The sequence below is a fragment of the Heliangelus exortis genome, chromosome 1 (genome assembly GCF_036169615.1).
Source record: "Heliangelus exortis chromosome 1, bHelExo1.hap1, whole genome shotgun sequence".
Lineage (NCBI taxonomy): Eukaryota > Metazoa > Chordata > Aves > Apodiformes > Trochilidae > Heliangelus > Heliangelus exortis.
In genome coordinates, this window is record NC_092422.1 from 167,328,319 (window position 1) to 167,344,454 (window position 16,136).

The 16,136-nt window shown below is 41.1% G+C and overlaps 2 protein-coding genes and 1 long non-coding RNA gene across 3 annotated transcripts in view; 2 read left to right on the forward strand and 1 right to left on the reverse strand.

Annotated features, from left to right (window-relative positions):
- Nucleotides 1-8,201, reverse strand: part of ARID2 (AT-rich interaction domain 2) — a 98,713-nt gene extending 90,512 nt beyond the window's left edge. The window contains exons 1-3 of the mRNA XM_071733547.1: nucleotides 7,183-8,201; nucleotides 6,929-7,022; nucleotides 5,657-5,754 (exon numbers count right to left, since the gene is read on the reverse strand). Of these exons, the coding sequence (XP_071589648.1) occupies nucleotides 5,657-5,754; nucleotides 6,929-7,022; nucleotides 7,183-7,274 (284 nt within the window). The 5' untranslated portion in view covers nucleotides 7,275-8,201. The remainder of the gene's footprint in view (nucleotides 1-5,656; nucleotides 5,755-6,928; nucleotides 7,023-7,182) is intronic.
- A 17-nt stretch (nucleotides 8,202-8,218) lies between these two features.
- On the forward strand, nucleotides 8,219-9,266 carry LOC139791393 (uncharacterized). Its single transcript, XR_011723912.1, has 2 exons — nucleotides 8,219-8,748; nucleotides 8,827-9,266. It is a non-coding gene; the product is annotated as an uncharacterized lncRNA (long non-coding RNA).
- A 378-nt stretch (nucleotides 9,267-9,644) lies between these two features.
- LOC139794639 (uncharacterized) overlaps nucleotides 9,645-16,136 on the forward strand; it is a 39,409-nt gene continuing 32,917 nt past the window's right edge. The window contains exons 1-3 of the mRNA XM_071740524.1: nucleotides 9,645-9,777; nucleotides 9,958-10,591; nucleotides 10,675-10,738. Of these exons, the coding sequence (XP_071596625.1) occupies nucleotides 9,645-9,777; nucleotides 9,958-10,591; nucleotides 10,675-10,738 (831 nt within the window). The remainder of the gene's footprint in view (nucleotides 9,778-9,957; nucleotides 10,592-10,674; nucleotides 10,739-16,136) is intronic.

A 16,136-nucleotide genomic window follows, 5' to 3' on the forward strand; every position in this document is an offset into this window, starting at 1 on the left:
TACATCTGTTTCCTGTCTTGACAATGACCGCAGAATTTGTGACAAAATTAAGAGCAACAGACTCAAGTGAAGTCTGTAGTGTTGCAATACAAGTCTGTAGCTATGCAAGATGAAAGCCTTTATTACAGTGTTATTCAAGGATGGACAGAAGCTGTAAGGTCATGTAGGCCATTTCTCAGCCAGCTCTGGCTTGTTATCTATTGCACATATATTAGGGTCTTGAACAGGATAGTTTTGAATGACCCATGGTGTGGGTTTGCCCCCTGCTCTGCTTGGCATACTATTCAAAAGGTATACAAATATATCTTGAGGGTTTTTGTGCTGCTATCTGCTCTGAATTTTCTCCCTCAGTTTCATCTCAGCTTACACGTTAACACAGCCTCTTATTTTATCGAAAACTGATCTCCCTTGGAAGTATTTAGGCCCTTCAAAAATGCTTGTCAGATACCATTTCCCCCTCTCACCCTAAATGTTCATTTAGCCAAGTAAAACATTCATTTCTCAGTAAGTCTTTTTGAATCAGTCCCTTCAGTCTTTTTAACATTTTGTTGCTCTTCTCTTAAGCTTCTGTTCAGTTACCCCACCTGTTGCAAAGGCTCTGAAAGTAAAACAGTACTCCAAATACAGTCACACAATCTCACACAAAAACTCATCTCTCAGTTGTTCAATGCCTCTGTGGATACAATCTAAACTCGTTCTGATTTTTACAAACTCTATATATCATATTGCAAACTGGGGCCTGTTCTTCCTGCCAGAAGCATGCACAAATCCCTTTCATATGAACGGGAGTTGGGTGCACACAACTGACAGGATTATCAGGCCCATGGAATCACTCCTATCCCTTTTTCAGCGATACTGCTTTCCAGGTTATTCCCTCACAGTGAATACCTGTTTTGGATTACTGTTCCTCAGCTGTTTTAGCTTGCATTTACCAAACTAAATCTCATTTGTATTTCCCAACAATGTGCCTCATTTCTTTAGATAACCTTTTCTTTTCTGCCCTGACTTGCGTTTAACTCTTCCCACTATCATTGTCCACTAATGTCATGTGTGACAGCCTCTTAGAATTAATCAAGCCAGACACTGAATATGCCTAAAATGGCTAAACTTGTATTAGTATGTGTATATATAAGCTCTGATGTTACTCTTTTAGCACCTAAAACGGCTGTGACTCATCAAATGTATTCTTTATTCTATTTTAGTTTATGGTCCTTCACCCAATTTTTTATTCAGATTACTACACATGTACATCAATAATTTGTTCATGAGAGATTTTGATTTTTTTTTATTTTAGAAAAGATTTAACATACTGCTACAGCCAAAACTTTCTCTTCATTCACTGGGGCCTTGAACATGCAATCATACCTGGCAAGCGAGCCAGTCCTGTGCTGCTCCACACTCACTGATCTATCTGTAGATGCTGTTGCAGTATCAGATCCTAATTCTAAACACTGAGCAAGAGTAACAATGAAAACTCTTTTAAAGTAATTTTACGTGGAAAATTCTAGGTTACCTATTATTTTTTCCCTAATATTTCTGCCATTATTTTCCTAGGAATGGAATCCCTTAAATTTATCTAGATCTTCAAGTCATGCCTTTTTTTCATTTCCCTCCCCTCCACCCCTTTTTTTTTTTTTTATAATTAAAGAAATCAGTACTGTTAATTCAATTTCTTAGTGGTATCTTGAAGGTAATATTACTTTAAAATACCTTCAGACCTTCCAATAACTCCCTCTATTTGTTGTCAATAACTGTTTCGTACAGTCCTGATTTTTAACTGCTTAGACTATTTCATCCTAATATACATGGAATTTGAGTAAATTCAGCATATTGGCTTGTCTTATAACACCTTTATGCAACTACTCATTTATGAACTGACCTCTTCCCTTTCTACTTGACTTCCCCTTAGTTCCTAATATTTACAACAATAAAGTCTCCTTCACCTTTAACTAGTACTAACACATTTCTGCTGAAGAAAACTCTGCAGAAGCTCACAATATACACCTGCTAACCACCATACAGAAATTCTATGCAGAACTGAGAATTACACTTATTTTACCTGACATTTAGTCAACTCTTTCATACAATTTTTCTTAATGCAGATAAATGACTTCTAAAGCAAACTAATTTTACTTCAGTTAGGCAGACTTCACTTGCACATTTAGTTTATAAGGTCTTTCACTCCCCAAGAATAGATGAAGACCCACAATAAAAATAAATGTATCGCTTAGGCTCACATGAAAACCAAAAGGACCTTACACTAACTTATGAGGTCACATCAACCCAATTCTTTGTAGGACTGTAACCTTATCAACCATTAACATAAAAAACAGGCTATATTTCATGTTAACTTTCTTCTCACCTTCTGTATGTTTACCAACTAACAAAAATGTAAAACCATGCCCACATTACCGATGTTTACATTTAAACATATTAAAATATTAAAATATTTCCATTTACATTATAAAATATTCTTTAGAGAAGCATTTAGAAAATGCTTTACTAATTCACCTCAACTGAGATGAAACATCTAATTTGCACTACATCCAAGGGAATTACACTCTCTGATGCTGTAGAGACTTAGAGAACTACATTAACAAGTACAGTCTATCAATGGTTATCGGCACTGTGGCTTTTGACTGCTCACTAAGAACCACAGTGAATAAATTACTTCACCTGTCAGAGTGCTCAAAGCAACACAGGCACAAAGTTTGAATGTTTCAGACTTTCCCTATTATAAGTAACTCTTTCCAGTGAGAGAAAAAGAGAGGGCAGTGAAAGGAAGAAGGGGTAGATAGGACTGTCCCTCATACATTGGGTATTGCCTATCATAAAGTCTATCAGAATTAAATCAGAAGTTTAAACAATTCACAGCTTGACAAACAATCCCACAGACACCTAGGAAAATTCCACAACAGTCAAAATTAAAAAGATATTTACACAAAAAAGACACACCTGACAACTTCCTAGAAAAAACATAACCTGACGATTTTATAGCAAAATCTTTGGTTTGATCAAGCCAACAAGATTACTGACATCACACAAATAATTCAACTTTCAAAATTATTTACACAGTGGTGTTAAGTCAAAAGACAGCATTATTGGGGATGAAGCAGAAAAATGAGCAACTGGTCAATGTAGCTTGAGACCTTATCTCAGTGAACATAGTATGCCAGATGTTTCATAGAAAGAAGCAACTTTCATCACAAACCATCACAAAAATCAGATCTGCAAAAGTATACATGTAGGTGCACATCACTGAATCCCTCTGAATCCAACAGCATCCCATCTGCCATGCAGAATAAAAATTTTATATGAAGTTAATAGGCCTCAATTTGTTTGGCTTTGTTTGCAAAGTCATTTCAATAGTGAAGCCAAGATTATAGTCATATTTGAGACTCAAAAAGAAACATTTTTTCCAAGGGTAACTGCTCAGCAGTTCATTAAAATCTAGCCCTGTAAGAAATGTCAGGTTATGTTCTTTAACACAGATAAACAAGACCCTTATCACAAATCTATCATTAGAGCCCTTTTTCTTTGCCTATAACCAAATATACCCCCATAAATCTTCTAGTGTAAAACTCAACAAATGAAAACCTAGCAGAGATACATGTGTATATACAGTCTTATTACTGCACACATAAGGAGGTGAACTCAGCTGGGAGACAGTCTGCATCAAACTTAAGATTATGAGAAGCAACAGTGAGTAAAACAGTAATTTAGAAAAAAACAAAACCAACAACAACAAAAAAACCAAAACAAAACCAGAATCATATCAAGCACTAAAAACCAACAACCTTCACAGTTTATTTCAGAATGGCCTAAGTAAATCACAGAGATTATGATAAAAGACATTTTAAAGATTCTTCATTATAACTGTTAATCAAGTTTTTTCTACATTTCAAATAAATAAATAAAAAAACTATTTTTATGTAATCATTTAACAATATCTCCAGCAACTGTATTTTAAATAATGTCAATACCAGCATGCTAATAAAAAAAAAAATATTTTTGAATGTCTGACTCTAAATTAAAAAGTAGTCTCTTACTAAAAATTAACAGTCATTAGAAGGCTAAATTAACATAAATTGTGTTAACTGTCACCACATATAAATGATTTCAAAATACAGACGTAAACACAAATGACATACAACCTTCTACTCAAAAAAGTTAGGCCATTCAAACATTTATAAAATATAACAAGGAAGGGATAAAATTAAAAAAACCTGTAATATTAGAAATTACATATAAAATGCAGTCAAGTAATACAGTACATGGTCCAACAGAAAACCTCAATAAACAAATAACTATTTCTTATGATCCAACAAATCTTCAACAGCAACAGTAGTAGAGGAGAGAAAAAAAAAAAAAAAAAAAAAAAAAAAAGACCTTAAAGTGAGCTTCCTATTTCATTCCTAGGCCTGCTGGCAAACATAAACTTTGCTAAGGCTATTAACAATGGTAATTCCTTTTCTTAGTCTGGATCTTAAAGCAATCATATGTCACCACCAAAAAAAAAACCAAAAAGAAAAAATTCAGGAACTACAGATATCTGACTAAGGTTTTCCAGACATCACTGTAACTCAATAACTGCTCCACTGTGCTATGAACTCTACAGCTTCAAGCTGGAAGTCAATCTAGGACAACCAATAGAAAGTGCACCTGTACAATTACTGCATTTCCTAATTCAGGAGGCCAAACTAGAGACAGATAAAGCTTGTGTGTACTCGGATCACCAAAACATAAGCCCAAAAGCCCATACATCTTTTGTACATACTGTACATCTATATAATCATTAATTGCAATGAAAAATATCATTTATACAATTCAGAAAGAGAAAATTGCATTCCTTAACTGATATATATAAAACTCTATTCTAAATGAAATATAATTGTCTGTATGTAGCACCTAAAACCACTATATATGCAATAATTTAAAAATCTTTCACAACAAATCATCACCAAAGTTAATAAAAAATATTTTAAAGAATCATTTGATCATTAACACACACAGTAATTTAAAATATTCAACATGAACTTCATGCTACATTAAAAAATAACCTGCATCACACAAAAAAACACAAGTATCATTTCAAGGGCTGAAATCTTATTTTTTAAAAACTGCAGAAATATTTTTCTCTTATTTAGCTGTTTGTACTGTAAAATAAAAAGATAATGTATGCTGCTAGTAACTGACATTATAATTTATCTAAAGCAGTCTACCTTCCTGCAGATGCATTTTCATTCAACGTCTGACCCCCCTGAGCAGTAAACAAGTTTACATGTATCAACACATTTCACTGCTCCAAAAATTAAGCTAAGTTTCTGTAACTACAATAACATGATCTCTAAGTAACAGCCCTTTAGTACCGTCGTCCTAAAACCATCAGTAAAAATGGCTCTGACATATATTGTTTATATACTTGGTATCCCTTCAAAGTTTTAAGGCTTGCAGATGTAAAATACAAATAAAATAACTACAAAACAGAATTACCTTTAACTGATCACTGCACCAGACCACTGAGGAATTTCAAGTTCCTTCTGGCTTATTTTATAGCATTTTTAAAGAGTAGGGGTATTTTTATTATTGCAAACACTGAAAACCAAATATAATCCCACACTCAAAAATACTACTGCAACAGCTTGATAGCACTCACCGCAAGTAATACTGTTTTAAAGCGAAGGCAGCGTTAGAACAACTTCTGGGAAAGTTAAACTCCTCTGCAATTTCTCCCCACTGATTCTTCTCTGATACCTGTCAAAAACAACACACAGGCCGAGATACACAACGTACACATAAACATGTCGTTGACAGCGAACATCTCGAAAAAACACAAGCTGCCATGAAGCCAGTAGATAAATATATAAAAAGAAATAAAGGCGAAGGTATATGGGATTTAGAACTATATATTTTACTGACAGTCGATATTGTTTCCCCCTCGGGTATAATCCCGCTTCTCACCGGTATTTTACTCCATTTATTCGTTTTATTTTTTTTTTTAATATATGCCTTTTTTTTCTTTTTTTTTTTTTAATTCTTTTTTTTTTTTTTTGGAGGGGGGGGCGCTGAAAAGGTTTGCATTGTTTTGGGGTTTGTTTGTTTTTGTTTTTACTGCCTGGACAATAACCAATCGGGAGTCCCTCTGTCGCCCCCTTTTAAATCCTAACGCGGTCCGTTAAAAACCCAAAGAAGTTTAAAATAATGCGGGGAAGTCTTGGCGGGGGCGCCCCCTGGCCTCCGGGGCGCGGGGGCGCCGTCCCGGGGGGTCCCCCCCAGACAGATCCACAGACACAGAGAGGCCTTTCTTTTGAGGCCTACATTTCTGTCCCTAGCCTTGAAGCCTAAAGATGGCTATTTGATTACACACCGTCTTGGGTGCCCCTTTTGTTATTTTTCTCCGGGAAGGGCTCGGAGGGCAGCGCCCGGCCCCCCCCGGCTGCGAGGATCGTTTCCTAGCCCATGCTCCGTGCCGATTATCGATGTTAAACATGCCCGCTAATTTTGAGTTGCACTAAAACTGCACTCAGACTCTCTCCTCTGTCTCTCCCTCTGTGAGAGGGAGACACATACACACAGAGCTGCCACCACAAGCGAAAAGAAACTGCCTCTCGCCGCCCGGAGCTCTCTGCTCCCTCCTCGCCTTCTCCCGGGGAAGGAGGGCAGGGGCCAGGGGCTCCGGCGGAGGCGGGGGAGGCACGGGCGGGGTGGGCGCCGTACCCCCGGGTCCCCCTTCATCGCTCCACCGACAAGGCCAAGCCACCAACCTGCCTGTCTGCTCGCTTCCTTCTTCCACCCCCCACCTTCACTAACCGGCTTTAAATAGGACGGTTCCCGACCACCCCGGCTCCCCCCGCCGCCCCCGGGGGTCAGAGGAGACTTTTGGGAAGAGGTTAGTGGGAGGGAAACCCAAATTAAAACTTCCACTCACCTTCCCAAATCCGCCTAAAGTGGTGACTCTGGTATAGAGAGCGTGAAGATCCAGCTCCTTCCCACCCACCACGGGGATCTTCTTAAAAGGAGACCTACCAAAGGAGATACACACAAAACACCACAACTTGTCAGCTCTGCCCCCTTTTCTCCCCTCGCTGGGGCTGCCGTGTCCTTCAGGGAAGGGGCTGGAAGTTGGATCTGGTCGGTTTAAAAGCCTCCCCCCCTCCCGTTCCATCTCCCCATTTTCCTCACCCTCTGCTGTGGTGAAACTGCCGCAGCTCGTCCAGGAAAGCGAGTCCCTTTCTCCGCTGGTCTGCGTGGTTTTTACCCGTCGAATTTGCCATTTTTGTATAAAAAAAAGGTTCTCGTAAAAAAAAAATCCAATTAAAAAAAAAAAAAACCAAAAAAAAACGGCCGACAACAACAACAACAATCCCCGGCTCCTCCTTGTCTTTAAGAGACCCAGGTGCCCGTGCTCGGCCGGGGATCAGCCATGGAGAGGGGCTTGCTTAAAAAAAAGTTTAAAAGGAATAAGGGAGCCCAAAGAGTGTGGTAATTGCGAGTCCTGTCTCCACACAACACACAGCCAAAGAGACAGGGAGGGAGAGGGGCACCTCTCAGTAATTCCTCCTCCCGCTGCTGCTGCCTCTCTCAGCACCACAAACCCAACCGATCCAGCCTGCACATGAGACTCAACATGGTGCTGCTGGATCACACAATGAATTGGGTTACTGTTGTGGTGGGGTGGGGGGGGAGCCGGAGTGAGGTATTGACAGTGTGTGTGTGTTACAGCCGCGGCTCCATGCGATCTCCCTCTCCCTCGCTCGCTCCCTCGCTCCCTCTCTCACACACACACACTGTACAGCTACGGCGGCGGCGGCGGTGGCGGCGGCAGCGGGATTCACTTCTCTTCTCTCTCAGACAAAAAGATCTGAGGCCGCCGTGCTTCTGCCTGGAGGAGAGCGCAACACAGCGGACCCCGGAGGGCGGTCCCGGTACTGCAGAAGGCAGCTCTAAAGGCAAAAGCCAGCACAGCCCCAGCAAGCAGTTCCTGGCGGGGAACAATAGGCTCCTCTCGCCGCTAAGGGCTCATCTGCAATGTGCCGCAAACTTCACACAAAGCCGGGCGGAAAGAGACGAGGGAGAAGGAGAGAGGGGAGGAAAAAAACGGCTACTACCGGTTGTTCCGGGGCTAGGGGCCGGGAAAGGGCCCTCCCTCGCCAGGCTCGCGCCGATCGGCCTCTCTCCGCTGGCTGACGGCGGAGGGGGGGGGGCTGGGGGGGGGGGAGAAAGGAGGAGGGCAGGAAAGGTGGATTTGGAAAGCGGGGCCGAATTTTTTAATTGGACTAAACCCAACGCCCTGAGTTCAAGGGGAGAGAAAACAACAACTGAAGGGGGCACTGGTGGATTCGGACTTTGAAAAACTTTTCCGAGTCCCCTGGCCTGAGGTGTTTCCAAGGGCAGGAAGTCGCCCCGGATGGCACGGCAGGGGCGGGGGGAGCAGCAGGAACCCCCTCATTGCGAGGCGTGAGGCACTTAAAACTCCACAGCGGACAAGGCCGAGTGCTTGTCCAAGCAGGGGGTGCCCCGGAGAGGTTTGCCAGCAGGGGCCTGAGCTTTCGCTTGCCTTTTTTTTTTTTTTTTTTTTTTTTTTTTTTCCTTTCTCTTGGAGAAGCCACGGCCTGTAACCAAAGTGCTTTAGGACTGCTGTACTTAAGCCATTTATATATTTCTGTATATTGATGAATGGATCATACAACCTAAAATTAATGAAGGAGGAAGGCCTTGGCCCTCACCCTGAACAGGCAGTAGCCAACGGTGAGTGGCACTACAGGCTGCTTTCCCCCCTGCTCGTGTGTACAGTGTTTGTAAACACTTGACATGTTTTCCACACAGGGGAGCCCAGGAGAAGACCTGTACGCCGGCTGAGACACAGCCCGGCACAGCTCGGGGCCAAGAGGAGTGAAACGGGGCCCATCCGGTCAATGGCACCTTCCTTGAACCTTTTGCTCCTCAGGAAAAGCGAGTGGTGACCCAGGTGGGCATTTGTCCTTCCCTGGCAAGCAAACAGAGCCACAGGTGAGCGCTTGCTCCAGTTCAACAGACTCTGGAGGAACATTTGCCCCTCGCAACCAGTACACTGAAATCCAAGGCCAGATCGGGCCTTCAGGGTTTTTTTAAACAGAACTCCTTATTAAAGTCAGTAACGAGCTGTGTTTTAAAATCAATGGCACATTATGGCCCCAAGTGAGCACTTGAAAGAAGGAAAACTATAATTCCTTTCTACTTCATGTACTAACTTACTTCAGGAAATAAAAGATTAAATTAAAAAAAAATCTTGAGTGCAGTTTCATCTTGAACATAGCCATGGAGACATAGTAAGATGGGAAGATTTGCCCTGGGCTCACACTTTGGGGCGGGGGGAGGGGAAACAGAAATTCCTTAGTTTAAAATTAATACTCTGTATTGGCAAAGTCACCCTCTCTGAGTGTGGATGGAGTGGTGGTGGCACGTGGATTTCCGTGTAAGAAATGCATAGTGTCTTACTCACTGTAGCATTAAAGAGTCCCCCCTCCCCCTAAAATTAGACCTGCATCAGATCCTGGTCTGCAGCTCCTGTCTGTGACATTCCAAGATTCTGCTATTTCAGCAACAGTATGCGTTAAGACTCCCAACCCCAGGATAATATCAATGAGAGAGGTTTAAAACAAGCGATGGAGGGGCTAAATCGCTCTTTCAGGCATTCACAGCTCACCCTTCCTTCACAGGAGGGCGGTGGTTTTAACTCGTGCCTTAAAATTCCTGAAAAGCAGGGGGTCTCCCCTCCGCGAGGGGCGGTCGGCAGAGGTGAGTCCCTTTCCTCACCCGGCTGCTGGGTGGGAGCGGGAGGCAGAGGGGGGGATAGGCAAATTGCGTAGCAGGGCTAGGTGGGTTTCCATGCTAAGCACAGCAATTGCGCACGGTCCCTTACGTAACTGTCAGCTGGGGATTCCCTAGAGGGGGTCACTTTATTCAACCATTACACAGACCCCGGCCGCCGCTCCGGCGCGCCTGGGCTGCCGGTACCGCCGCGACTGAGGCTGCGGCTGCGGCTACAGCTAACGCGGCGGCTCCTCACAAAATGGCGGCGCCCATGGAAGCGGCAGCCCCATTTTGTGCCCGGCAGAGCCTGTCAACAAAACGCCGACTTGGCCAAGGCTGAGGAACAGAAGGCGGCGGCTCGTTTGCGTTACAGAGAGCGGAGGGAGGAGAGCGAAGGATTTCACCGCCCTCCCGCCGCCGAGAGGAGACTTTCTATCAAGTGTGCGCGTTGGGGGAGGGAGAAGAGGGAGGTGAAGGGGGACGCGAGCAGCCAGCGAGTCAGAGGCTGCCTTATCCCAGTGCGGAGCTGCCGGAGCTGCGGCGCGGGGGAGGGGAAGGCGAAGGCAGACGCAGACGGCCTTGGCGCGGCTCCGCCGCTCGCCGGGGCCCAGCTCGCTGATATCCGAGGGCTTCGGAGGCGGGGGACTGCGGGAGCGGGCGGCGGTGCGGAGCGGGGCCGGGAGGGCCGCGTCGGGCGCCGGAACCCGGGGCTGCCCGGGAGAGGGGCGCTGCTCTCCGCTCTCGCCCTCCTGCGCAGCCCGGGCGGACGGGACCCTTCCTGTCGGATTCCGACCAACGTGTAATGAATGCCAGGACGATCTCGCTCCTTATGTAGCTAACTAGGTCACTGTCAGCACTTAATTACTGTTTGTTTCATTTTAGTGCGTGCCTTATGAATAAACCGGCTATTAGGCTGATGCTTCAAGTAACACTATCCAGCACCAAGGTACAAAATGTCTGTATTGGACTCTGCTCTTGTGATGCCAGCTTGATAATAATTACTGCTTTACATTAACGATGTCTGGGTTCTCGGAGCTTGCTTCTTCAGATTTATAGCTGGAATAGTTGAAACCCCCCCTTGATAAGGTTATGAAGCTGATATTAGTATTTACGCCACCGGTATTTGTTGTTTTTATATTGATGGGGGCTCCTCTCTTTTTTGAAGTAGAGAAAGGGCTTGTGAATCAAGACCTTTTTAAAAATTTGTCTTATGTGCATGAATTTTGATGGTATTAAATAAAGGTAATGACCTGTTTCTGTGATAATTTTTAAATGTAAAAAAAATCTTTACATTTAGGAATTATGAAATATTTCTTGTTGCATATTAAATAGTCAAAGGGTAATGTGGGAGAAAAGCAAAAAAAATCCTGATATTCCGAAAAAAAGCAATGTTTTTTTGGGGCTCTGTATAGTACCTGCAATTGGATTTTACTCAAATTCTAAAATAAAACCTCTACTCACACAAGCTGCTTATGAAAGTTACCGTATACAGTGAATATTGGCGTGTAAATGTTACTGCAGAATGAGCATTCTTGCAGGCAGTGCACATTCAGTAACTGAATTGTCACTTAAGTAGTGATAGGGTGTGTATTTGTTTGTATTTTTTGTGTGTGTGTTGGTTGCTATTTTAAACTGTAACTGCAGTAAGGGAATCTTGTGTTCCAATAGCTGTATCCTGTGTTGCAGTTTCAAACGTCTTTCTTGAATCTTTTAATACTAAAATTTTGTGTTGACTACCTGCCTGGCAAACTGCTGCTGCTATCCAGAGAGCAGGCCACAATTGCTCTTGTCAGTGTGCCACTAATTCTGCATTTGCTTTCTGGTGGGTGAAATATTCTTGCTCGTTTCCGTTTTCATTTCTGTTTGTGCTGATCTTGAATTGCAGCAACATTACATTTTGATTACAGTAACTAGGATCACAAGCTGGATGCTACTTATATTAAACAGTAAACTGTAAATCCTTAGAAACTGAAGTTAGTGTATTTTATTTGTTTGTGTGTATGTGCCTTTGTGTATATATTTGTTTTTAGAAAATGCATCCTATTAGATGGACTAGAAAAGACAATAAATTCACTCTTAAGACTGCAGACAGTAGTATATAATGTAGGTGCACTGTGAAAAGAAACTCGGGGATGACAGGATGAGCATCTGATAGAGCAAAAAGGGTCAGACAGCCAGAGGTAAATTTCATTGACATTCATCTCAACTGTTTTTAATAAAAAATGTTAAAGTGTTGGAGTTAACTGCATATGTTATGCTGAAAGACTTCATTGTTTGCATAGCTTGCTGTGACAAGTGTACACCTCAACAAGGCACATTTACTCAGCAAGGTATTATTAGTCCTACCCCTTCTTACTGAATAATACTTCAACATTTTTATTATATTTTTGTATGCTAGCTTATTTTAAAGATGCTACTACTTTATAAAGACTAAGTAACTCATCAGTAGTACAGTATTACATCATAAATTAAAGGTCTTATACATGAAATGAAATGCTGAAATGCTAAACAGTACAGCAGTGATGGGAATGCAGATGTGCAATATAACAGGCTACTCCTGTAGCCCATTTGTACAGTTTCCACTGCAGTTAGAGGAACTTAACTACTGCAGCAGGCTTGATTTAAATCAAATTTTGAAAATTTAAAATTGTTTTATGTTGAAAAGAGCCAAAGTCTTAGGTTGTTCATTGAATTTACTTAAGATACTTCCCTCCTAAATCTCCTAATGTGTTGTGTGCCTTCTCTATTTCAACTTATTTTTATGGTATTATTACTCAGGAAATGGAAGAAAACATGGGCTACATAAACATTTATAATTACTCAAGGTAATTGATTAAACACTTTGTAAAAATTTTATCTGTAGTTAGTATAATTTTCTAATACTTGCTGTGCTTCACAAAGGTCCACCTCCGAATAAATGAATTTTATGATAAGCTAAACTTTAAAGACACTTCAAAGTTTAGGTTTTTTCAGTTGTGCAATGAAGTATGAAATGTGAAGCAGGAAAACCCTAAATGCAACTGAAGGAGAAGTAAAAGTTAATACATAAATGCACTCCCACTTCATTTCAAAAGTGTAGTACTTTTGAAATCATGATTCTTCTCTAGGTCCTGACTTACATGTTCTGAACACTTGAGGTTGGCAGTACTTCAACAGTAAGTTTAGAAAGCTTGTCAAATTCATATCCTTTTCTTCTAGGCAAAAAATACTTGCTGCATGTCTGAAGTTACCATACATGTAATGCAGATAAGGGCTTCAGTGTCAGAAAATGTTTGCAGGTTCTAACAAGCATTGGTCTGCAGCACAGGAGTTGCACGTGTCCTGGCAGCAAAGCAGTGCTGAAAAATATGAAAAACCAGAAAATATGTATATTTGCACCTAGTAAATCACCTGTTTCATAGATTACTTTGTGATTACCTCTGTGTTTGTGTGATCAGGTGGATAGCACACTTTCCCTGCCACTGTAGCTGTGCATGTTCCCTGAAATAGCACTAGTGTGATTCATGGTTTTGGTTTGCATGTGTGAAAGTTTGATTGAGATGCAAAACCAAGTTCTTCTGAATGTTTAAAAGGAACTGTGCTCAGAAATATGGAAAGTATCAGGTTAAATTTAGCTCAGACTTTTAAGGGTTTTTGTAGGGTAAGACTGATGGCATCACACACGGGTGGGGAAGGTCTAAAAAGAAAAACCAAACCTAGTAACTTCATAGTGTTTGTTAGAAGTCTAAGTGGTGAAATGCTACTAGAGGAGAGTTTTTAGTATTACAGGTCTGCCAGCACTATTTACTTGTCACGTGGCAGTGTCTCATCTTTATATTTTTACCAATTCAAATGGCAGTCAACGGTAACTAAAAATATGTAGAAATTTCTCTGAGTAAGCGGTTGCCTTAGTTAACTTTTATATAGGCATAAATGAAAAGGGAAGTAGTTTGTGCAACTGTGAATGTGGGGACAGACAATACATGTGACAATTTATGCATCTCACTATAATACATGCTGCAGAGACTTTCTGAAAACTTAAGTGAAATAAATACTGATTAAATATAATTAAAATGAAACAATCTATTGAAACTGCCCAAGCAAGTCAGATACTTAAAAGCAATGAAAGCACATGAATACCCATAGATGAGCTTTTGAAGGAGAAAATTTGTTGTTGTTTCATTATGATTTTCAGTCTGTCTGCTGGTGATCTACTTAAGGTGGATTTGGTCTTACAGACTGCTGGTAGATGAGCTGCATTGCACTGCATGCTGTTGCGTTGCTCAGATAAAAGGAAGTATCCCTATTTTGAGAGCAACTTAAAGGGAAAAGAAGTCTCAAATTTACTACATTTGTTGAATGCTGATGGGAACTTGAAAATCTCACTTAAAACATTGAATTTAACCTTGTTAACTACAGTAGTGTCTAATAAAACCAAAAAAAAAGTTAGTGAGAAACAGTTTTTGAAGCTGCTTACATATAAAGGGCTATCAAATGTATTCAAGTATCAGTTCCTGTTGCTTGCAGTAACATGATAGCATTTGAAGCTTTTAAGGGAATATGTGGCTCTGTTCGTCTCCAGATATAAAAATGTTTGTCAGGCTGAGCTGCTGGTACTTCTGAGTTTTGAATCCTAGTATAAGATGTGACACTTACCCAGAATCATGTTGCAAACCTAGGATAACCAAAGCTGCTTTGGAAAAAGAAGAAAGAGTGTTACATATGCTCCTGAATTTTCCATCAATTCTTGATCTTGGAGCTTCCTGAGCTACCAGGATCACTATGTTTAAGAGCAACTGATGCACAGAGCTGGGGCAGTGTCTGCTTCTGAGCTAAGATGTACCGAATGCTGTTTGGAGAAGAGTGTGCATGGTCCCTTAACCCTTTACAAGAGGCAAAAGTAGAGACTGTGAATGTTGGGGGTAGCAGTGTTAAGACGTGTTGTGCAAACCAGTCAGCTCAGCCTTGTCTTTATCGAGCTCGTGTGCGGAGCTGAGGGAAGGTCTCGCCCCTCTCGGAGTCCTCTGCATGTGTTGGAGAACAGAAGTTGGAGTGTTTCAGTCCTGCTAAGGGAAAAGGGAGATGGAACAAAATGTAGGTTTAAGCTAGGGAGTGAGGAAAGTCAGATAATTTTCAGTTGGGCAAACCTTCTCTGTAGGGAAGCTTTCAGTAGTGTTGCAGACAACTTCTGCTTCAGATATGCAGCTCCTTCTATACAGTTATTGTACATTTTGTTTTCATCTTTTGCCAATTCAGGAATATTTGATACTGAAGTAATTCACACTTAATTTGTAATCTTTAGCCTTTCTTTATCATTGTAAGTACTTCAGTTCTGTTTCTTGAACACAAACTTCCAGTGACTTAAGTCACATGCTGCACTGGGAACTGCTGGTAGTGAGTTCCCCAGTGTAAACAGGAGTGCCCTGAGCCTCCAGTATTGTCTCTTGGAATGAAACTTCTTCCTGTGGCATTTCATCCTTCATCAAGTTACTCTAGTGTTAGTTTACAAAGTCAAAATAGATTTTTTTTTTTTTTCTTAAGCTTCAGGTTTAGCTAGATTGATAAGAGAAGTAAAGTAAGCCTGTCTGTGAGTGAAATCCTTAGAATATTGTGTTTGATCTGTTACAGCTACTTTAATACATCTGGGCTCGTTCTTCACTTTGCTTTAGGAAAATGAAATAATGTCATAGTTTTGTCCTTTGAGAGGCTGCCAAGCCTGTTACAGAGCCCCCATTGCGTTCCTTTGGAATTAGTTGTGCTTTGCAAATATGAAAATGGAGTTGTATGTCCGTGATCCAGGCCTTTGTGTCATGTTATACAGAAATTATAATATGTATGTGATAGCGAAGGTTTCCCCATGTTGCACTGTGGAATCCTCTCCTTTTGCCACAGTATGCTAGTTAAGACTTCAAAGATGTTTTTTAGGCACATTTTCTTAAAGTTTGGATAACTAGCTGCAGCCAAGTTCATATCAGGATCAATTTACTTATTCCTTGAAGAAAATATGTAGACATTTGATTTTTTTAAAAATCTGCCTGCTCCTGACTTTAAATAGAAGTTTAATAGCTTCTCTCTGCATCTGAACATTAAAATTATGTATAATTACATACAAACACTAACATATAAACATATAAAATGAAGGTTGAAAAATTCAGTGCTCATTACTTAAGAGTTTTCCATTTGTGTGATATCATGCATGTGTGTTATGATTGGTCCTTACTTACATGACCAGTTTTTTTTTTTTAATGCACCATCCTTCAGTTTGAGATTGATACAGATTTCTGAATTAAAAAAAGAGAGGTTGCCTCTGTATCTGCATGATGTTTAAATGCTTATCTGAATACAGATTATTCTTTTTTTTTTTC